Genomic DNA, 24638 nt, shown 5'->3' with positions numbered 1-24638 from the left:
TGCCAGAACCATAGCAACACTGTATCTGAGCCACATTTGCAACCCACACTGCAGCTTAACAGCCACATCAGAGCCTTAACCCATTGAGCGAGGCCAGGGATGGAACCCGCATCCTCATAGGGACAATGTCAGGTCCTTACTCCACTGAGCCACAACAGGAACTTGGAAAGTTTCAAGCCTTATGTTGAGCACCTAAAGTACAATTTTATTTCTCAATATTTAATTTATGACAATAATGTAAAAAGAAACACTTAGAGAAAGTAAGTATCTAATGTTCTAAAATACATAGTTAGAATTTAAAAACACAAACTGGAATGTGATACACAGATTTAAATTAAGAGTTGTGAATATATTAATCTCTCTTAAATTGAGTCCAGCATTCATAGCATTCATGTCAGATGATCTATATTCCAAGACCATTAATGGGTGGTAAAAATAAAAAATGCTTTACCATTTACAGAGTTGTAGAATACTGCTCTTGTGCTTTTCACACTGCTGGCACTGCCCACCGAGCCTCCAACATCCCATAATTCTATATAGTAGGTCTTCTCTTCTGGGGTTCCTTCTTTGTAGTCATGAACCTAACAAATCAATCCATCAAAATAATTATTACAGCCACTAAGAAAACCCAGTAAGCACCTTTATTCCAGTTTAAAGCACTGGACATTCCCTATCAGCAGCTTACCCTCTGATTTTCTAGTTACTACCTACTATCTTTGTAGCTTTCTCTCTCTAATATTCCAATTCCAGTAAAAATATTTGACCCCAAAGGTCCCTGTACTTCATTGATTCTAATACCTTTTAAAGTCCTTCATTCCACTTCTAAATCCCCATTTCTTTCCTAACTAAGCATAAATTCTACTATGCATCATTACAGTTACTCCTTTACCCCTCTCACATTGTATTCATTTGACAAGATTCCAACCCTGGTTATATCCACCTTTTCCTAGATTCCAGGTCTACAATCCAGCTAGCTGAACATAATGTTCAGAAAAATATACATTCCAGCTAACTGGATTCATTTTAAATTGAAGTCTACCTTTGGAGCTGTCCTTCAGTCAGTTCCTTTGTCTATCTCCTTTTTTTCTCTCCTAGATAACTATTTCACACTTACTCTTCTTTTTCAGATTTCCAATATCTTTTCCCCATCTTCAGGCACAGCTACTAACCTTGCTTCTGGAGACAGAAGCAATGAGAAGAGAATGTCTATAACCTGCTCTTCCCTCATCTATCCAACTCCTTGCATCTGTACCCATATAATCTGCTTTTCTTCCAGCTATTATAGATAAACTGTGTCCCTAAGGCCAAATCACCTTCCTGTGCATGGAATCCCATCTCTTACCAAAGAGGTAGCTCTATTAATTCTCCCTTTTATCATCAAATTTTCCCTCTCTGTTGGATAATTCTCACCAGCAAAGATGTCATTATTTTTTCCATCTTAAAATAATCTTCTCTTGACCTCATGTCTTCCTCCAGCTACCCCACCACTTTTCTATTCCTTTTTACAGCAAGAGCCCATCAAAGAGTTGTCTTTTCTCAACTCTTTTCCTTATATTCTTTTCCTTACATTCTCTCTTGAACTCATTCTTGCCATAACTTTTGCTCCAATCACCCTATTGAAATATTCCCTATAAGATCACTATTGGCCTCCCCATTGCTAAATCCAATGATCAATGAACAATTTTCTTCTTACTCTACCATCTGATAAAACAATCACTCTTCTTTCAAACTTTCTTCATTTAACTCACAGGGTATCATGCCTGCCTGCTATTCTTCCCTCCTCACTGGTTAATCCTTTTCATCTCCATTTAGGTTGTCCTCATCTTTCTAACCTCTAGTTGTTAGAGTGTTTCAAGGTTTAGTTCTTGAATCTCTACCAACATTTTTTACAGTTTCCTCTAAACTTTTTTTTTTTTTTTTTTTTTTTTTTTTTTTTTTTTTTTGTCTCCTTAGGGCCACACCTGTGGCATACAGAGGTTCCCAGGCTAGGGGTTGAATGAGAGCTGTAGCCGCTGGCCTACACCACAGCAACACCAGATCTGATTAGCATCTGCAAACTATACCAGAGCTCACGGCAACACCATATCCTTAACCCACTGAGTGATGCCAGGGATCAAACCTGCGTCCTCATGGATACTAGTCAAATTCATTTCCGCTGAGTCACAATGGGAATTCCTTCATCTAATCTTATGATTTAAAATGTCATAATGATGTTGATGAATTCCAAATGTATATTCATCCTGGACCAGTCCCTTGACCTTCAGACTATCTTATCACCAGAATACAATTTGGATGTCTAATAAGCACCTCAAATTTAACATATCTAAAAATAATAACCCATTCTTTCTCACAAACCCATTATTCTCCCAGTTTTCTCTGACTCAGTAAAAGGCAATTTGAGCTTTCCAGCTTCTTGATAGCCAAAAACTTAAGAGTGATCTTAAGAGTTAAGGAACTCCTCCCAGATTGCATATCTGATTTGTGAGCCAATCCTGTTGCCTTGCCTTAAAACTATATCCAAAACCCACTCATTTCTTACCATTTTAACTACTACCACCCTCAAGGCCTCTATCCATCTCTTTGCCTGAATTAATGTAATGATTTCCTAAGTGATTTTTCCACTAGAGCCTCACCCTACTCACTTTCCCTCCATCCCCCCCTCATTTGTTTTCCATACAGTCCTAGAGTGATCTTTTTAAAATATAAGTTACATCATATTCTCCTTCAATTCAAAACCCTTTAATGACTTCCTTATTCAGAGTAAACTTCAAGTCTCTCCCTTTCTCATGGTCAACACTCCTGCAGTCATTTATTGCCTATACTATATTATTCAGAAACAAAATGATATAAAGCAACCATATCTATTAGAATATAGCCAAGATCCAGATTATAGTATGGTGGTTCAGGGTGTACATCATAATCTTTCAAAAAATTTTATTTTTAGAAATACACATGCCAACAAAAGCAAAAAGTAAATAAATGAGACTACATCAAACAGAAGAGCTTATACACAGCAAAGCAAACCAGCAACAAAGTGAAAAAGCATCTTATGGGATGGGCTAAAATATTTGCAAATCATATATCTGATAAAGGGTTAATATCCAAAATATGTAAAGAAATGATACAATTCAAAGCAAGAAACCAAACAATCCAACTTAAAAATGGGCAGAAGAACCAGAGACATTTTTTTCCAGAGGACATACAAAGGCCAACAAATACATGAAAAGGTTCTCAATATCACTTGTCAGCAGGGAAATGCACATCAAAAGTTCAATGCAATAGCACCTCACACCTCTTAATATGGCCGTTATCAAAAAGACAAGATAACAGTGATGCTGGGGATGTAAAACTGTTCAGCCACTGTGGAAACAGAATGGAGATTCCTCAACAAGTTTAAAATAGAACTACAATATGTCCCAGCAATCCCACTTCTGGATATATATATATATATCCAAAGGAAATTAAAATAGGATTTTTTATAGTGTAAATATAATTTTTAAATGAAGTATAGTTGATTTACAATATATTAGTTTCAGATGTAGAGCACAGTGATTCCGTATTTTTACAGATTGTACTACGTTAGAAGTTATTACAAGATGTCAATAATTCCCTGCACTGTACAATATAACCTTGTTGCTCATCTATTTTATATATAGTGGTTTACAGCTTTTAATCCCATACTTTAATCTCACCCCTACCCCTTCCCCAATGTTAACCACTAGTTTGTTCTCTGCATCTGTGTATCTCTTTCTGTTTTGCTATATACATTTGTTTGTTTTATTTTTTTAGGTCCCACATATAAATGATATACAGTATTTATCTTTGATTTGTTTCACCAATCATAATACCTTCTAGGCCCATCCATGCTGCTGCAAAGGGCATAATTTCATTCTTTTTAAATGCCTGAGTAATATCCCATGTTATCCCATATATAGCATGTTCTTTTTCCATTCGTCTATTGATAGTCATATGGGTTGCCTCCATATCTTGGCTATTGTAAATAGTGCTGATATGAACAGAGGGGTGCGTATATCTTTCCAAATTAGTGTTTTCTTTTTTTCCAGATATACACTTGGGAGTGAAATTGCTGAATGGTATGATAGTTCTAGTTTTAGCTTTTTGAGGAACCTCTATATGTTTTTCATAGTGGCTACACCAATTTACATTCCTACCAAACAGTGTACAAGTGTCATTTTTTCTCCACATCCTCGCCAACATTTGTTATATGTAGACTTTTTGATGATAGGCATTCTGACAGGTGTGAGGTGATATTGCAATTTTTTCTCACAATTTTTAAAATTATAGATTTACAATGTTGTGCCCATTGTATAGCAAAATGACCCAGTCACATTTATATATAATACATCTCTTTTCTTATATTATCCTCCATGTATCTTTTTTTTGTTTGTTTGTTTTTGTCTGTCTTTTTTGCCATTTCTTGGGCTGCTCCTGTGGCATATGTAGGTTCCCAGGCTAGGGGTCCAATCGAAGCCATAGATGCTGGCCTACGCCAGAGCCATAGCAACACGGGATCTGAGTTGCGTCTGCAACCTACACCACAGCTCACAGCAAACACCATATCCTTAACCCACTGAGCAAGGCCAGGGATCGAACCGGCAACCTCATGGTTCCTAGTTGGATTTGTTAACCACTGTGCCACGATGGGGACTCCCATGTATCTTTTTGAATTGTAGTTGTGCCTGGATATTTGCCCAGGAGTGGGATTGCTGGATCACATGGTAGTTCTATATTTAGTTTTCTAAGGAATCTCAATACTGTTTTCCATAGTGGCTGTACCAGCTTACATTCCCACCAACAGTGTAGGAGGGTTTTCTTTTCTCCACACTCTCTACAGCATTTATTTGTAGACCTATTAATGATGGCCACTCTGACCAGTGTGAGATGGCACCTCATTATAGTTTTGATTTGAATTTCTCTAATAATTAGTGATGTTGAGCATCCTTTCATGTGCCTACTGGTCACCTACATGCATGCTTTGGAGAAATGTCTGGTTAGGTCTTCTGCTCATTTTCCATTGGGTTGTTTGTTTTTTTATTGTTGAGTTGTATGACTTGTTCATATATTTTGGAGATTAAACCCGTGTTGTTTGCATCATTTACAACTATTTTTTTCCTATTCTATAGGCTTTTTTTAATGGTTTCCTTTGCTGTGCAAAAGCTTGTAAATTTGATTAGATCTCATTTGTTTATTTTTGTTTTTATTTCTATTGCCTTGTGGTACTGACCTCAGAAAATACTTGTATGGTTTACTTCAGAGAATGTTTTACCTGTATTCTCTTCAGGAGTTTCATGGTGTCTTGTCTCCTAAGATTTTAAGCCATTTTGAGGTGTTTTTTTTTGTTGTTGTTGTTTTTTTTGGTTTTGTTTTTTTTTGTTTTTTGTTTTTTGTTTTTTTTTTTACATGGTGTGAGGGTTTGCTCTAGTTTCATTGATTTATATACAGCTATCCAGTTCTGCCAGGACCACTTGTTGAAGAGACTATCTTTTTCCCATTGAATATTCTTGCCTCCTTTGTTGAAGATTAATTGGCCATAGGTGTCTGGCTTGATTTCTGGACTCTTTATTCTGTTTCATTCATCTATATGTCTAAAACAGGATATTGAAGAGATATCTGCACTCCCAGGTTCTGCACACCATAGTCAAGATATGAAAACAATTCAAGTGTCCATCAATGGATGAAAGAATAGAGAATATGATATATACATAAATACGACATATATATATAATAATGCAATAGATAATATATATAATATCATATACATAATGGAATATTATACAGCCATGAGAAAAAGCAAATTCTGTCATTTATAACAACATGGTTGGGCCTTGAGGGAATTATGCCAAGTGAAATAAGCCAGACCGAAAAAAAAAAAATACTGCAGGCTAATCACTTATAAGTGGAATCTAAATAAAAAGTCAAACTCATAGAAAGAGAAAGCAGAAATGTGGTTACCAGGGATTGTGGAGGTGGGAGAAGTTGGTAAAAAGTGAAAATTTTCAGCTTTAAGATGAACAAGGTCTGAGGATCTAATGTATAATATGGTGACTATAGTTGATGACACTCTATTGTATAATTGAAATATGCTAAGAGGGTTGAACTTAAATGTTCTCAACAAATAAACATGTAAAGTAATGGATGTGCTAATTAACTGGATGGGAGGAATCCTTGCACAATGTATAAGAATATAGTAAGTCAAAAAGATATATACTTTAAATATCTTACAATTTTATTACAATTTGTTACAATTTTGATACAATTTGTTAATTATATCTTGATAAAGCTGGAAAAAAGTCCCGAAAATAAATATACATGCCATACTTACTGTATCAGTAACTTTGGGGTCCAGTCCTTGGCATGCACAATTTGAACAATTCTCTAAATAATTCTGCTGTAACCCCCCCCCCTTTTTTTGATTTTTAGGGCTGCACCTGTGGCATATGTAAGTTGCCAGGCTAGGAGTTGAATCAGAGCTGCAGCTGCCAGCTTACACAGTGCCAGATCTGAGCCGCGTTGACGACCTACACCACAGCTCATGCAATGCCAGATCCTTAACCCACTGAGTGCAACCAATGTCCCATGGATACTAGTCAGATTCGTTTCCACTGAGCTATAGTGGGAACTCCCTGTAACCCCTATTAAGAATTGCTGATTTTACAGAATGGAACTATTTCGATATCAGGAAGTCTAGATTATACTCCTTTTTAAAAAATCTTTTGTCTTTCTAGGGAGACACACACCCATGGCATATGAAGGTTCCCAGGCTAGGGGTCCAATTGGAGCTATTGCCAGCCTATGCCACAGCCACAGCAACGACAGATCTGAGCCATGTCTCCAACCTACACCATAGCTCATGGCAATGCCACATCCTTAACCCACTGAGCGAGGCCAGGGATCGAACCCAAAACCTCATGGTTCCTAATCAGATTTGTTTCCATTGTGCCAAGATGGGAACTCTGCATCTTTTTTTTTTTTTTTTTTTTTTTTTTTTTTTTTTTTTTTGGAGATTATACTCCTTGATTGCTACTAATAATCCCTGATATATTTGAGTTTCAGGTTTTTTGATTACAAAATGAAGAAGTTATGTATATCGAGTGGTTCTGAGATAACACTGACATTAAGAGAAGACAACTATCAGACTGGCAACAAAGAGAATAGGACACAAAATGAGGAGAGTAAAATCACAGCAGCTGGGGACCATTGTGGACAATGGAATGTAATCCTGTATACTGTGATAAAAGGTGTCACTGTTTTGCTGTATGGCATAAATAACTGATAAAATGTGACCATGCTAAGTCATCAATGAAAAGGTGAAACTACATGAATTTTGTTTATGAAAGCAAGGAATATTTTATCAAGATTTCTAAGCAAAACCACTGAAGCAAACAATATAAGGTATTATAAGGAGTCAAAAACTCAACCACTTTAATGAATCCTGCCCCCCTCCCTAGATCCAAAACCAACCAGGGCAGGTTAAGAACTCCTATTTGCTCCCATAACATCACACAGTTCTACCATTTCACTAACCACACTGTCTTATTTATCTACTGGTATCTCTTCTATTAGACTCTGAGCTTAAGGACAGGACCATATTTTTCATCTTTGTAGGCCTAGAATATAGCATAATACCTAGCACATATGAAATGCTTGGATATGTTTGTTTAAATCAAGAAATAAATTCAGGATATCTCATCCTTTAAGATTTTATCATATTTAGTTTATTATTTTTACCAAATTCCAGTGCTTCTCAGGTACAGTCTGAGAACAAACTAAATCAGAACCAATAAGAAGACTTATTTATAAAAAAAACAACCCAGAGATTCTTGGACAACTTCTGAAATTTCTGCGGTGGGGTTCAAAAACCTATGTTTTTAAAGAAATCTCTTTAGGTGATTCTAATGCATAATTAAGTTTGGCAACCATTTAAGTACACCATTTTTTCCCCCCAAATTATTTTGAATACCTAATTTCTTCCCCTAAAAGACTGTAACCTCTCCCAGAATAGCAACATATAATGCAATGTCCAGGTAGCGTGCCCTTGTAGCCTTGCAATGTACCAAGTCTGTAAGTCAGCTCCCTTCTGGCTACACATATTCCCAAGCCAGACTGGCTCACTCATCTATACTCTTCTCCACAACCACTTTCCTTAATCAAATCTTTTCATGTTTCCTTCCAGAAATAGAAGAGAAGGTACCCTTCTTCCTTTCCAAACTGCTCAATTAATACTTAGCTCAACTTAATTTAAATTTAATGGTTCTAAGAACTTTAAACTATGGCTTGTAGCTTGTAGCTATGTCATTATAGCTTTTGTACGGTGAGTGATCTCCATGGGAGAGCTTGATATTATAAAAGTATGGCTCTTGACACAATAAGTGGTACCTTGGCGCTATACTAAGAGCCTGACATTAAGGCAGGTAATGCCAAAATATAAGAAATGTGTTTTATATTTAAATCAGGTCATCAAGGATCTGATACTTAAAGTGATTTTACAGACTTTACAGCCATATAAGGAAGGATTTTCTCAACAGGTAGCAACAGTATGTGCTGATCATCAAATGGCAAAAGGAACCACGCTGTCACTTTGGTACTTTTCATTTACTCACCTCTTGACTTTTTATTGGAAACCAAATCAAGACTAAGTATAAAAGGTTTTGTCTCATTTGAAGAGTTTATTCATTGTTTGTAATTTTTTAAAAAGAGGAACAAATTTAGTAAAGGAAATAATACACATCAAGAAAGAGCGGTGGATGTTGTAGATGTTCTCTAACAAGTTTGATTTAATATGTGTGCCTGCAGAATTATTAAAGAGAGGCAGGAAGGAAAGAGGTCTTAAGAGAGAGTTGGTAGAAAGGAGAGAAGGATAGAAAAAGTCAACAATGAGTGTACCAGGGAAGCAGAAATTGAATTTTTCTCATTCACTGCTGTACTTTCAGTTCTTCCCAGTGTCTAATAGCCAGTAAGTATGCAATATATGTTCTGAATGAACAAATGAATGAATGAATAAAAAAGTTTCTGCTAATTGCCTCTTTCTTACCAGTAATCTCGTTTTGCCTTCAGCCAAGCTCATTTCCTCTTCTTAAAAAACAAATGAACAAACAAAACCCTTCATTTCCCCCTTCTATTCTGTACCCATTTGCTCCTTTATTTTACCTTTAAACTTTGTGTATGATTGATTTAAACCTGTCTCTATTTCCTCTGCCTACTCACATCTTTTGGTTTCTGCCACTAACATTCCATTGCTCTTTCAAAGGTAGTACTAACTCTGTTATCACCAAATTCAATTTTTTCCTCTCAGTTCTTATATCTCTATATCATTTCATACAAAAAGTCAATCCCTCTCCTTCATGAAATTCTCATCTCTTTTTTGTTCTTGTGGTATGTCATCTTGGCCATCCTTCCTATTTCTTTAATCAATCTTCCTTTGACCCCCTTTTTCACCTTCAACTCTATATGCCCTCAGCTCTCCTGTTGCTAAATTTTCTTTTTTGAAAACCTCATCAGCTTTCATGATTCAGGATTATCTCTCTATAGATTATTCCAACTCTGAATTCTCTCTTGAGTTTCAGCACCTCAAATTCTTTCTAGACAGCTTCAGTTGGACAGCACAGATACCTCCCTTCATCATGCCCAGGGCTGAATTTATCATTTCATTTTCTTTCATCTGTAATACATATCTCTCTTCTTCTTTTTTTTTTTTTGTCTTTTTGCCATTTCTTGGGCTGCTCCTGAGGCATATGTAGGTTCCCAGGCTAGGGGTCGAATCGGAGCCGTAGCTGCCAGCCTATGCCAGAGCCACGGCAACACGGGATCTGAGCCGCGTCTGCAACCTACACATCAGCTCAGGGCAACACCAGATCGTTAACCCACTGAGCAAGGGCAGGGATCGAACCCGCAACCTCATGGTTCCTAGTTGGATTCGTTAACCAGTGTACCATGACGGGAACTCCCCATATCTCTCTTCTTAAGGAATAATTCATTTGTCCACTATCCAGGCCACCTGTTCAATCATTAACACTGTATAATTTTCTACTCTTTATAAGCACCTCACTTTTGAACTCCTGTGACATATTCTATATCAGTGCCATGCCACAAAACTTTCTGAGATGATGGAAATGCCAAATACAGTAACAACTAGCAATTTGTGACTACCAAGCACTTGAACTATGGCTAGTTCAACTAAGGAACTAAATTTTTAATTTTAGTTCATTTAAATTAAATTTAAAACTCCACATGAGTCTAGTGGTTACTGTATTTAACAAAATTAGAATACCTTTTTCTTAATACCATTCTGGAACAAGAGGGCTTACAGAGTAGTGATCAGAAGCACAGGCTCTTACACCAGACTTTCTGGGTTTGAATTCCACCTCTATCACTTAATAGCATTGTGACCTTGGACAAGTCAGTTAATGCTTTTGTGCCTCAACTGCTGTATGTGTCAAATGGGGAAACTAATAAAACCTACCTCAAGGAGTGGTGGGCATTAAATGGATTAGTAAATAAAACAGGTACCTCGGTTCAAAGTAAGCACTAAAAAAATGTTAGCCATCATTCATTATTACCGTTATTTTAAAGATCATTTATATAAAAACCTTGTCTCAGAGTTCCTGTCGTGGCGCAGCCGAAATGAATCCGACTAGGATCCATGAGGTTGCGGGTTTGATCCCTGGCCTTGCTCAGTGGGTTAAGGATCCTGCGTTACTGTGAGCTGTGGTGTAGATTGCAGATGCGGCTCGGATCTGATGTTGCTGTGGAGTAGGCCGGCATCTACAGCTCTGATTGGACCCCTAGCCTGGGAACCTCCATATGCCGAGGGTGTAGCCCTAAAAAGACAAAAAAAAAAAAAAAAAAAAAAAAGACAAAAAAAACCCCAAACAACCTTGTCTCACCTACTAGTTCCCCACCTCATATTTTTAGTAAAGAAGTCGGCCTTTAAAAAAAAAATTTCTCTGCAGTGCCTGCACATTGCTATGCTACTCAAAGAGGAATTCGATAAATATTGATTGTATGCAATATGTAAATTAGAGTTAAAATCCCATTAAAGTGAACTGGAAATGACAAATCAATTTCCTTATTTATAATTTGTGAAAAGATTAAATTCTGTAAGTCTCGTTTTCATAATTAAGAGTAGTCATGCATTTATATTGGTCCCATTAGATTTGGCGCAACAAAATTAGAACACAGTAAGGAATGAAAAATACCACAAAATAAAACTCTTCTCCTTTTTTCCTTCAGTTCAGTTCTGAACACTAATGCCTTGCATACTAAATCCAAAATGCTAATAATTACTGAGTACATACTATAACCTTATCATCTTCACCCAGCACTTGAAATTAAACAATTACATTATCACCTTTACCATCTCTATTTTAGTTGGCTCTTAACAGATGTGAAATGAGCTAAACGGGAAAAATGTTTTTAAGAGTTCTGAAGAGTGTGTGTTTATGGATCTATACTGATTCTGGAGAAGCTCTGTCAAAGATTTCAATAACACAGAAGCTGTAATTGCAATATAAAAGCTGCTAGAGAAGAAAGTGTTCTTCCAAGTTATTTAGGTAAAGACTTTATCAGATTTAATTATCCTTGTTAGAGGGAAGAACTTTATTATAACAATAGTCAAAGTGATCTACATGTTTATCAGAACTTCCTTTAAGATTGGCTTAAAGATGGCTTTCACTTGTATTGCCACTCAAGAAATGCACTTTTCTCAAAGATAAAAGAAGCCTAATCAACAAGCCTAATTCAGTGAAGAGTAATAAAAGCAAGGTCACTTTCAGCCTTATATGCCCCTCTCTTCCATAAAAATGCAATTCAGGACAGACTGGCTTTAAAAGAGTTAGTTACACACTCATTCTAGTAAAATCGGTCAGTTATTACATGACACTTTTCTTCAAGTGTCATTTCTGTCCAAAAGGGAGGCTGGAATAAAGACAGTTTTATATCTTTCCCAGTGTTTCTGGAACTATGGAGGGAGTTAAAAAAATCTGCAGTCTTTATAAACGCACTTCTCTGTTAAGAGCAGCATTATTCACAATAGCCAAGACATGAAAACAACCTAAATGTCCATTGAGTGATGAATGGATAAAGAATGTGTAGTATAAATACACAATGGAACACTATTCAACGATAAAAAATAATGAAATAATGCCATTTGCAGCAACACGGATGGACCTAGAGGCCATCATATTAAGTGAAGTCAGAGAAAGACAAATCACATGATACCACTTATATGTGGAATCTAAAATATGACACAAATGAAGTTATCTATGAAATGGAAGAGACTAATAGACATAAAGGACAGACTTGTGGTTGCCAAGGGAAAGCCAGGTAGGGATGGATGGATTGGGAGTTTGGGATTAACAGATTCATTCTATACATGAATGAACAAGATCCTACTATATAGAATAGGGAAGTATATTCAATCCTATGATAAACCATAATGGAAAAGCATATAAAAAGAATGTATGTATATGTGTATAACTTAAATAACTTTGCTGTATAGCAGGAATTAACACAACTTTGTAAATCAACTATACTTCAATAAAATTAAAAAAAAATCTCCAAAAGCAGGGTTCTCCAAAGGAATTCACTGCTGTTACTTCTAAAACTGGTCAGAGTCTTGAGAAGTAACTAATCTCATATTGATCTGCTCTCTGGGACTATCATGGAAGCATTCCTTACAGATACAACTCAGTTTCCATCTTCATATACAGAGGGATGCTAAGACAAAGTTTCTTTTGGAAATTTTGCCACCAGCTACACTCAATATCCCTGTTATCCTCAGCTATCATATACTTTGGGTCCTTAATTGGTTTCTCATATTTTGATTCTCATACCGCTTTCTGCTTCCTGTACCCATTATTCAACCCCAAATGTTTCCTTCTTTCTCATTTTTCCACTTCTCTCCTAGACCCTAAAACCTAACTCTGTGATTACAAAATTCCAGTACATCCTTACCCTCAACCTCATTGTATTACCTGATGCCAGTCCCTACCCTGAAGACATGACTTCTGCTGCTCTCTCAGGTAGATGGTGTTCACTCTTCCACATTCACATTACCTTGGAGATGAAAAAGAGGAAATACCTTGCATACTCTCTAAAGCTACTTTCAATACATCAGCCCTCTGCCTTTATATAAAAAAAACCTGTGTTCTTTTGAGGCTTTGGACCATCTGGCTGTATACCCTTCTTTCTCCCTTTCCTTACTGTTAATACCTACTAGCTTCCTGTCAGCATTTGATTAATAGTCTTGCCTTTCTGCTCTAAGTCCTGTCATTAACCACTTTTATATCCACTTGGAAAACTGATTCCACACCCTACCCAGTGTTCCTTAAAATATTATTAATCTACACCAGAATCACCCCATATGCTTTTTAAAATGTAGATTCCTGGGCATCATGTATAACCCTGAATCAGAATATCTGGGGGTAAGGTCCAAGAATCAAATTAAAAGACTAAGATGTAAGACTGATTATCAAAGCAAAATTGAACTACATCTTATTTACAAGAAATACACATAAATACAAAGGCACAGAAAGCATAAACATTAAGAGATGGAAGTAAGATATACCACAAAACATTAACTAAAAATAAGTTGGTTTATACAATACAGTATTAATTATAGTTGTCATATTGTACATTGTATCACCAGGACTTATTTATCTGATAACTAGAAGTTTGTACCTTTTGAGCACCCTTACCTATATCCCCTATTCCCTCCACCCCTACCTCTGGCAACCACTAATTTGTTCTCTGTTCCCATGAGTTTGGTTATTTTAGATTCCACATCTAAGTGTGCTCATATAGTAATTGTCTTTCACGTTCTAACTTATTTCACTTAGCATAATGTCTTCAAGGTCCATCCATGTTGTTTCAAATAGCAGAATTTCCTTCTTTTTCAATGGCTGAATAATACTCCAATTATGTACACCACATTTTCTTTATCTGTTCATCCATTAATGAACACTTAGATCTTAAAAGTTCTCATGACAAGAGAAAAAAAACAGTTAACTATGTGAGATGATGCAAGTTAACTAAACTTACTGTGGTAATCATTTCTCAATATATACATATATGATTATGTTGTACATCTTAAACTAATACAATGTCAGTATACGTCAGTTATATCTCCGTATATATGTTATATCTTTTACGTCAGTACATGTCAGTTATATCTCCATATATATGTTGTATCTTATATGTCAGTATATATCAGTTATATCTCAATAAAACTGGGGTAAAATGTGGATTTAGTGCTCTTTTATTAGCAGACAAAATAAACTTCAAGATACAATGTATTACTGGATATAGAGAGAATATATCATGACAATAAAATGTTAAATAAAAAATTAAAAAAAAAATAAAAATAAGTTTCTGTTGTGGCACAGCAGAAACGAATCTAACTAGTAACCATGAGGTTGAGGGTTTGATCCCTGTCCTTGCTCAGTGGGTTAAGGATCCGGCATTGCTGTGAGCTGTGGTTTAAGTCACAGACGTGGCTCAGATCTCATGTCACTGTGGCTGTGGCGTAGGCCAGCAGCTGCAGCTCTGGTTCGACCCCTAGCTGGGGAGCTTCCGTATGCTGTGTGTGTGGCCCTAAAAAAAGAGAAAAAAAAGTACATCCTTCAGGAAGCTTAAACAATCTTATTAGTACACAATAATACAATCTCAAAATATAAACAAAAAATGGACAGAAGTAAAATGAGAAATAAACAAATCCACACTTACAGTTGGAGATTATAATACTCATTCCTTAGCAATTTAATGAGATAAGCAAAGAAAATCAGTCAAGATAGAAAAGATGTGTACAAAATGAGTAACAAACTCGACCTAACTGACATATTTAGAACAATGCACTCAACAGTTACAAAATATGCATTTTTTTAAAGTGCACATGAAATATTTACAAAAACTGGCATTAAGCAAATTTCACCCAATTTTCAAAGGATGAAAGCAACAGCATACATTCTGAGCACAATGAAGCTAGAAATCAACAATTAAAAGATAATAAACATTCTCAAAGTTTGGAAATTAAGTGGCACTTTTCTAAACAATCAATGAGTCAAAGAAGAACTCACAATGGAAATTAGACAGTATTTTGAACTGAATTTCAGAGATGTAGCTAAAGCTGTGCCTAAATAGAAATTTGGACTCTTCTAGAGCTCTAAAAGGAGGCCTGGGGGGCGTGGGGGAAACTCACTGAAACAACTACCTAGGGCAAGAAGTTAGAAAAAAAACCACAGGTAATTAAACCCAAACGAAGTATGGACATAATAAAGAGCAGAAATTAACAAAATAGGAAAAAAACATATAATAAACAAAAATCAACAAAGCCCAAAACTAATCCTTGACAGACCTCTGGCAAGACTGACCAAGAAGATAAGAGAAAAGCCAAAAATTATCCATACCTGAAATGTAAAAAGGAATATTATTACACATCCTGCAGATAATGAAAGATAATCTAAGATAATAAAAGCACACTGTTTGAGAATTTACATGAATTGGACAAATTATTTCAAAAACATAAGTTACCAAAATTGGCAAGAAGAAATAGTCATTTTCATATTTTCTTTAGTTATTTAAAAAGTCCCACAAAGAAAACTTTAGGCCCAGATGTTTTTAACTGTGAATTCTTTCAAATATCTAAGAAAGAAAGACGACTAACCTTATATAAACTCTTCCAGAGAATAGATACGAAATAAAACTTCCTGCTTCATTTTATGAGGCTAGCATAATCCTGAAACTAAAACCCCACAAGAAGATTATGAGAAAGGAAAATGACAGGTCAATCTTTCTCATGAATTTATTATTTTTATTTTTTTTTTGTCTTTTTGCCTTTTTGAGGGCCGCTCTCATGGCATATGGAGGTCCCCAGGTTAGGGGTCGAATCAGAGCTGTAGCCACTGGCCTACGCCAGAGCCACAGCAACACAGGATCTGAGCCACGTCTGCAACCTACACCACAGCTCATGGCAATGCGGGATCCTTAATCCACAGAGCAAGGCCAGGGATCAAACCCGCAACCTCATGGTTCCTAGTCAGATTCTTTAACCACTGAGCCATGATGGGAAATCCTTTCTCATGAATTTAGATGCAAATATTTAGGAACAAAAAATATTAGCAAACTGAATCTACTTACATAATAAAAGATTAGATTAATACATCTATACCAATTTGGATTTATTTCAAGAATGCAAAATTGTTTTAACACTTAAAAATCAATCAACATAATTTACCACGGTAACAAAACAAAGCAGGGATATTACGACTATCATGAAAAAGCATCTGATAAATCCAACACCAAGTCATGGTACAAACACCATCAAAATAAGAAGAGAAGGTAATTTTAATCTGATATATTGTATTTACAAAAAAATCCTATGGCAAACACCATATTTAATGGTATTACATTAAAAGTTTCCCGATATTGGGAATGAGACAAGGATGCATATTAGCATTGCTTCTTATATTTAACACTGTCCTGGAGATTTAGCCAGTTTAATAAGCAAAGGGGAAAAAAAAAACCCCAAACAAGACGAAAGGTAAATTACATGAGTAGACAGCTCTGGGTGGATAAGAGAAGCAGGTGGCGGAAGGGGCAGAAAACTGAATTTAAGTTCAATTTCAACTTCAGATTGTAAAGTATTAGATTTTATTAACTTCACATCTTTTAGGCTTCTCTGATCCTCTCTACAAACCTATAGGCTAGATAAGGCAGGTATCATTTACCTCTGTTTTGCAGATGGCATACTAAGGCTCAGAAAAGTAAACTGAATAGTCTCTTTCAGAAGCAAAAGGCAACATAGGGACTGACCTAGGAAGTGGGAGTTCACATGTAGGTTTCTTTTCAATAGGTCATACTTTCTCACAGAAAAGGAACTAGAAAAGTCCAAATTTTGTCCAGAACTCTTTATTAGGTCTCCTCTCTAAATAAAGTTGCCACTGAACTCATTATCTAGAATTTCTTTTTCTTCCATATCTAAGAATTTGGGAGCATAGCAGGCTGAAATGACACAGACAAGACCCTTTTGACCTCGGATATATAGAAATGCCATAAAAATAGATATATTTTTTAATGAAAAGGACAAGTGTAACAGAAAAAAAAGGGGAAATTCCCCAGATGCTAAAAATGAAGAAAGAACTTAGAGTGCTAAGTGGGAGCTGATCCAGATTCAGTTATAGCTTCAGGGCTTGGTCCCTAGAGTTTTAGAACCCATCCAAGAATAGGGATCTGTTTTCTAGCTTTTAAAGCAAATGCGTATATGGGTGAGTGACAAAGAAGAGATTCCCTTATTACAACATTGTTAATCAATTATACTTCAATAAAACTTTAAAAAATGAAAAAAAGACAGATTCTCTGGTGAAATGTTTACCCTTGATGAACAGCACTGTCAGTGAAGAGAGTAGGCAAAACTATGTCCACTGGCTCAGGAAAGCAGGAAAAACTTTCTGTCAGGGACCTTGTAGAGAGTAGATAAAAGATCCACACAAAATGTAAATCACAGTTGGATACTGGGAGAATTTACACTATCAGGATTGTATGGAAATTTCTAGCTGAGAAATTACAAGGACCATTGAAATCTCTAGTGCTCTGGCAGCAACAGAAATGAAAAGGTAGTGCACTCTTACGACACAGCATATTAAGACTTTAAAAGGGAAAAGGAAAAAAAACAAATCCTGCTAAAGATGTGGTCATCCCCAAAGATTTACAAAACAAACAGGCATATTTCCATGAAGTCGAGTCAGCATATACAACAAGTAGAACATCTACCACCCATCCAGGAAAAATGACAACAACAACAACAAAAAAGAGCAATCCAAAAGAAACTATAAAATATTATGTCGAAATTAATTTAAATTAAAAAAATGAAAGATCAGAATATTTTGAAAATTTTTGACATTTGAAAAAGAACCAAAAGGAACCTCTCAAAATTAAAAATTACAGTCACTGAAATAAAAGACGGAGTGGACATATTAAAAAAAAAGATTAGGTATAGCTCAACAGATTCTTGTTAACTGGAAGGCAGATATGAGTATATCATCCAGAATGCACCAAGGAGAAATAAAGAATAGGAAACATGAACATGCAATTAAAAGATGTGGAGGACAAAAATGCAATAGAAATTCAAAAGAAGAAGAGAGAGGGAATGAGGGCAGGTAAACAGATAATAGCTAAAAATTTTGAAAAATGAGATAGACACGAGGCATACTACTTCCAAATAGGATAACCATAAACTAATCCCACCCCTATACATAGGTTAGTAAAACTACAGAACAGCAAAGACTAGAAAAAAAAATTTTTTTCTAAAACAACTAGAGAGAAGAAACTACCTGAAAAAGGAATAATATTTTGGCTGACAGAAGATTTCTAATTAGCAGCAATATACATCATAGACTGTGGAACAACAGCTTCAAGGAACTGAGGGAAAATAACTGTTAATCTAGCTAACTACTATACCCTCTCTATTTATTTCTTAACTCAATGGAGACAGGAATGCCTGCGGAAGAGAGACTTAGGACTGGCCAGAATTAGCGAGACCAACATCTGGGAAGATAGTTAATTCACTGGAAACTGCACTTGTGTTTCTTAAGGTGGAACAGATGATCTAGACAAGGCTCCAGACACTTTTGCTTTGGCTATATATTTCTAGCCAGAAGTTGGTGTCTCAGTGGCAAAGGCTTAGGCAGAATTATTTATGAAGATGTTAAGTAAACTCTAGATAAATAGCATAGTATTTAAAAGTTAAGTCTCTGAAATCAGACTAACTGGGATCAAATCTTGATTCTGCTTCTTATGAACTGAATGAATTTGATCAAGTTACTTTTCTCTATGCCTTAAGTTTTGTAACTATATCTCACAGTTTAAAAAAGACTAAATGAACAGGTAAAACATTTGACATAGTATCCAGCATAGAGCAGATGCTTACTAAAGCCCAGCTATGACTACTACTTAGTCTAACTGTAATGTGATCATGAGTTTGAAGATGTTATTTCTTTTCTTTTCTTTCTTCTCTTCCTTCCTTCCTTTTTTTTTTTAAATGGCCATACCTGTGGCATAGGGAATTTCCTGGGCCAGGGGTCAAATCAGAGCTGCAGCTGGGTCCTTTGCCACAGCCATGGGAACACCAGATCTGAGCCACATTTATGACCTACACTGCAGCCTGAAATGCTGGAGACTTAACCCACCGAGGCCAGGATGCAGTGTCTCTGCATCCTCATAGAGACAACGTTGGGTCCTTAACCTGTTGAGCCACAATGGGAACTCCTGAAGAAGTTATCTTTAACAAGACACTGAAAAACTAAAATATAAGAAACACATACTCTGACATCTACTGAGCAGCCCACAGTCCATGATGGATTTCCCAGCACTTGATTTTGGCATAGAAGATGAACTAGTGAAGATTTCCCAACACCTGTAAAAGAAACAAGAACTCTAGTCATATAAAAGACACGCTGAAATCTATTATGGCAAAAGTAAGGCAGAATATGCAGTAATAATATGTAAAGCATATGGTTGTTTGAAGAGTGTTCATACCATACTAACCATTTAATAAGCTTCACTGGTAAAGAGAAGATAGTTAAGGACACTGGTTCTCTCAAATTTGGCATTAGAACCCTCTGGAGGGCTTGTTAAAACAGAAAGCTGGGTTCTCTCCCCAGAGTTTCCAGTTCAGCAGATCTGTCACGAAGCCAAAGACTTTGCATTTCTAACAGGTTCCCAGGTGATGCTAATGCAACTGATCCAGGAAACTCACTTTGAGAACTACTGGTCCACGGCAATTTCAAATGAATGAATCCCTTTTCTTTTTAATGATTTCATCTATTCAGCCGATTTCAGAATTGGAAAATCTTAACATATCTTAGAGGTAATCTCGTCTATCCTGACCACCAATGCTGAGGTCCTTTCCTCAGACCATGTAAGATGGTCTTTCAGATTGTGCTTGAACCCTGTCAGTGACAGGGATTCACTGTTGCACATTTCTGTATTTTGACACTCCAGTTCTCCCATACAGTGATTTTTACAAAGCAGTCAACCACTTGGACCAGGCTTACCCTTTAGAAAAAGAGAATAGCTCTTCTCTTCTACAGCATGGCCCTTTACCTTTATAGGTAGCATTTCCTTTTCTTTTTATTGAAATATAGTTGACACACAATATTATGTTAGCTTCAGGTGTATAGCATAATGATTCAACATTTAAATAACATTACAAAATGATCACCATGAAGCCAAGCATCTGTCCCCATACAAAGCTATTAGAGTACCATTGGTGATATTCCCTATGCTGTACAGTACATCCCTGTGCCTTATTTATTTATTTAGTCTTTTTGCCTTTTTCTAGGGCCGCACCCACTGCATATGGAGGTTTCCAGGCTAGAGGTCAAATTGTAGCTACAGTTGCCAGTCTACACCATAGCCCACAGCAATGCCAGATCCCTAACCCACTGAGCAACCCTGTGCTTTATTTATAACTGCAAGTTTGTACCTCTTAATTCCCTGCACCTTCTCCCCACCCCTCCTCTCTAGCAATCATATATTCTCTGTATCTGAGTCTGCTTTCATTTTGTTTGTTCCTTTGTTTTTTAGATTCTATGTACAAGTGAGATCATACAGTATTTGTCTTTCTCTGACTTATTTCACTTAGCATAATACCTTCTAGAACCATCTGTGTTGTCACAAATGGCAAGATTTTGTTATTTGTATGGCTAATTGTGTGTATTTTTTCTTTATCCATTCATCTATCCATGGACACTTGGATTGCTTCTATTATCTTGACAATTGTAAACAATGTTGCAAAGAATATAGAGATGCATACATCTTTTCCAATTAGTGTTATTTTTTTTTTTCAGGTAAATACCCAGAAGTGGAATTGCTGGATATGGTAGTTCTATTTTTAATTTTTCAAGGAGCCTCCATATTGTGGCTGTACCAATTTACAATCCCACTAACAGTAAATGAGGGTTCCCCTTTCACCACATCCTTGACAACAGTTGTAATTTACTGTCTTTTTGATGATAGTTCTTCTGAGAGGTGTGAAATGATATCTCATTGTGGTTTTGATTTGTATTTCCCCAATGATTAGAGATGTTGAGCATCTTTTCATGTGCATGTCTTCTTTGGAAAAAATGTCTATTCAAGTCCTCTGCCCATTTTTTAATTAGATTTTTTTTTTGATTTTAGAGTTGTTTGAGTTCTTTATATATTTTGGATATTTCCTTATCAGACATGTTGTCTGAAAATATCTTCTTCCATTCAGCAGGACAGCACTTTATTTTCATAAAGATCTCCTGTGTTCAGGATAATCTAGTTATTAATGCTAGGAATATGTTCAGAGATCTATAGGAAGAGGAAAGGGAATGGAGCTATTCATGTACACTTTGTGTAGAGTTATTCATTAAGTTAACACATTTTGGGAAGCCATTATAAAAAGCGCACTTGGTGAATCTTTATGTGACACTAGTTGCAATAAAAAATTTAGACCACCTCTTTGTGTGCATTATTGTGTATGGGCCTGCTACGTTTTATTATAAAATTCTATTTACAGATTATTTATAAAGTATATAAAAAGGAGAAAAAGAATCATCTGAAGAGCACTGCTGTCAGCATGTAGACTTAATTTCACAAGCAAGATTTTTCTATGGACAGGTTGTTATTGTGAATATATACATACTGTACTTAAAAACAATGAAACATAAGCTTTTGCTTGCATAGCTGGCTTTGTCTTAAATATCCTACCCATCCTTCTCTTCCATTTCCCTCTCCCAATGGTCTGGTGAACTAATCTTTCAAGACTCACCATTATTGTAGTTAGAAAGTCTTTTCTGACTCCATACAGAGAACAAAGCATGTCATCTACCATTCTCTGCATCTCCACTGTACACTGTGCATTTTCCTAAAGAGCATTTAAAATACACTAGTACACTTGCTTTTTTTATCAGTTTTATTCACTGTGCTTAATTTTAAGTTGAGGGCTGAGACTGGATTTTACTCATCTTTTTTTTTTTTTTTTTAATTTCTGGTACTCAGAACAGGGTACTCAGAACAGCCACTTATTTAGTGGCTAAGAATTATATTATTAAATAATCTTCATAAACATCTTTTGTCTCAATAGTTCAGAGAGTAAACATATTGATTGGTTTAACCATTTTCTACTTAATAGGGTGTTTGAACTTCTCACTATGCTAAGAAAAGATTTCTGTTTAAACTTTTGTTTAAAATTATTTTCCTAGTATATCTTACCAGAAGTGAAATTAGTTTGTAAAAGGAAATCAACATTTAAAGTTAAATATAAATATTATATATATTGACAACTTTTATCTGGTTACTTTACCACCAGCCATACCCATAAACCTGCAGGTCTTGTTGCACCTCAACAGTATGAAGTTGCTTTCTCACCTGTGTTAGTTTATAAAAGAAAAAAACCTGACATCTTGCTTTAGCCTGCATTTCCTCACCTTCTAGTAATGGTATAATTATGATCATCTGTGATAATCAGTTGTTTTTCTTATGAATTATCTATTGATGTGCTCTATCCATTTATCTACTGGGTTTTAGTGTTACCAATTTATGTGACCGCTTTATATATTAGCTGCTCATGCAATTTAATCAAATATTCTCCCAGATGTCCCTTTAATTCTTTTTTTTTTTTTACTTATAGGTATATAATATTTTTGAGTACTTAAACTGAGTTTTTTTGTATTTACCACAACCCACTGGTATCTACGGCCTTTAGGGCATATTACTGATTTTCGTGTTTGCACGTAGGTTTATGTTGGAAGCATACAGCTAGGCATTTAGTTAGCTTGATTCAATGCTTGAGCTTCTAGTTCAGCTTAACTGTGTCAGAGTAAACATCTCTATGCAGTAATATTGTATAGGTGTCTATGAATTAACTGCCTTGGGTGATAAGAGTTAGCTAACATGGGATGAACCCTAAATAGTAAGAACAATTGAAGTACCAAGAATGGTGGCTAACTTTAAGAATGTTGAGAGGTTCTGATCCCATGTTTTCATCATTAGGACTAAATTAGATCAAAAGAATGACTTAATTTGCTGCAGAAAAAAGTTCAGTATGATCAAATAAAAGCCAGCTCCAAAAGAGTTGGTAGTGTGTTAAGCTCATCCCCTATGTCTGAAAGAACAAAGACAAAAGAGTATGAGATGTTAGAGAAACTTTCAGGATTTCTCACTAAATTATAAAATATCTCTAAGAAATACAAACAAATCCCAAGTCATCCCTTTATATATTTGCAAAATCCTCAAATTTTCACGGGGTAAATAAGCCTTTATTCAAAAGCAAACTTTGAAGTTTAAACACAAAGGCAGATAAAGTGTAAAAAGTATATTCAAATCTGTCACATAGCAAATCACTGTTAAAAGAGAACTGATAAAAAGGTAATAACTGATTTTACACATATAGCCTAACATCAGTGAATGTGTGACAAGATCAGTCACTTTCCCAGTGGGCACTGCTGTGTCTTCTCTTTTACAACTAAACTATAATAATTTAAAGAAACCTACTAATTGCCTGATCATTTTCCCCATTTAATGCAGCAGCCAATTTAACCCTGTTGCATAACGCACTGATTCCACAGTTATAGCCCCAGCATCTAATTCAGTACCTGTTATGCTGAAGGTTTTAAAAATTTTTTTTGGGGGGGGGAGAATAAATCAACTAGTTTGAACAAAATGTAATGTGAAGAGATTGTTAGATGCAAAAGAAAAGGAATCATAAATGCGAGAGAGCACTCACTTTACATATGATCAAAAACTGTTAACTCTGGATTCCAGTTCTAAATCTTACTTGGTGATACTCTTTCAAAGTCCATTTAGACTAGCACTGCTTTCTTTATCTGTAAAACTGAGTGCTTTTATTAACTTCAACACCACTTCAAGCAAAAGAACTAAAGCTGACATAAATTAGATTATGTTCATAGAATTTCAAAGTGCAACTTTCTGAAGGGAGTATTAAATGCTCAGTAAAATATTTTGTAATTCAACTAATCTTCAGGCAATGTAAAAATGTTCTCAACCATCTCCTCTCCCCAACAACTTTATTGTTTGGTCGGGCTGTTTTTCAGGCTCTTTGGGGTCCTTAACACACCAAGCGAGGCCAGGGATGGAACCTGCAACCTCGATTCCTAGTCAGATTCTTTCCACTGCTCCATGAGGGGAACTCCTGTTCTCTTTAATCTTAATTGAAAACCTCTTATGTGCTGGGTTGTAAGAAATAGAAAAATTAAGATGAGGGTCATACTCATCTTAATGCTAAGCCCAGTTTACTCCTAGTGTTAAAATTATTTTGACACCTTGGACACTTGACAACTGGAACTGAAGTTTTCATTTCCCCCTTTCCACTTCACTCTCATTCTGTTTCTCATTATCTCCATTCCTAAGCTCTTTAAAAACTTGGAATAAATGGTAACTTTGCATTTCATAGATATGCTTTTCTGGAGTTGACTTTTGGATATTTGCTCTGATAGACATTGTGTCAGATGTTTGGAGCCATGAGCTGTGGTGTAGATCGCAGACCTGGCTGGGATTTGGCGTGGCTGTGGTGTGAGCCGGCAGCTGTAGCTCCGATCGATTGGACCCCTAGCCCGGGGAACCTCCATATACTCTGGGTG

At 35.9% G+C, this 24638-nt stretch overlaps 1 protein-coding gene across 1 annotated transcript in view; it reads right to left on the bottom strand.

Moving 5' to 3' along the window:
• RABL3 (RAB, member of RAS oncogene family like 3) overlaps positions 1-24638 on the bottom strand; it is a 44788-nt gene that overhangs the window by 18980 nt on the left and 1170 nt on the right. The window contains exons 2-3 of the mRNA XM_021070305.1: positions 19335-19426; positions 452-581 (exon numbers count right to left, since the gene is read on the bottom strand). Of these exons, the coding sequence (XP_020925964.1) occupies positions 452-581; positions 19335-19426 (222 nt within the window). The remainder of the gene's footprint in view (positions 1-451; positions 582-19334; positions 19427-24638) is intronic.

This window comes from Sus scrofa, chromosome 13, assembly GCF_000003025.6.
Source record: "Sus scrofa isolate TJ Tabasco breed Duroc chromosome 13, Sscrofa11.1, whole genome shotgun sequence".
NCBI lineage: Eukaryota > Metazoa > Chordata > Mammalia > Artiodactyla > Suidae > Sus > Sus scrofa.
This window is presented reverse-complemented; position numbering and strand designations above follow the sequence as displayed.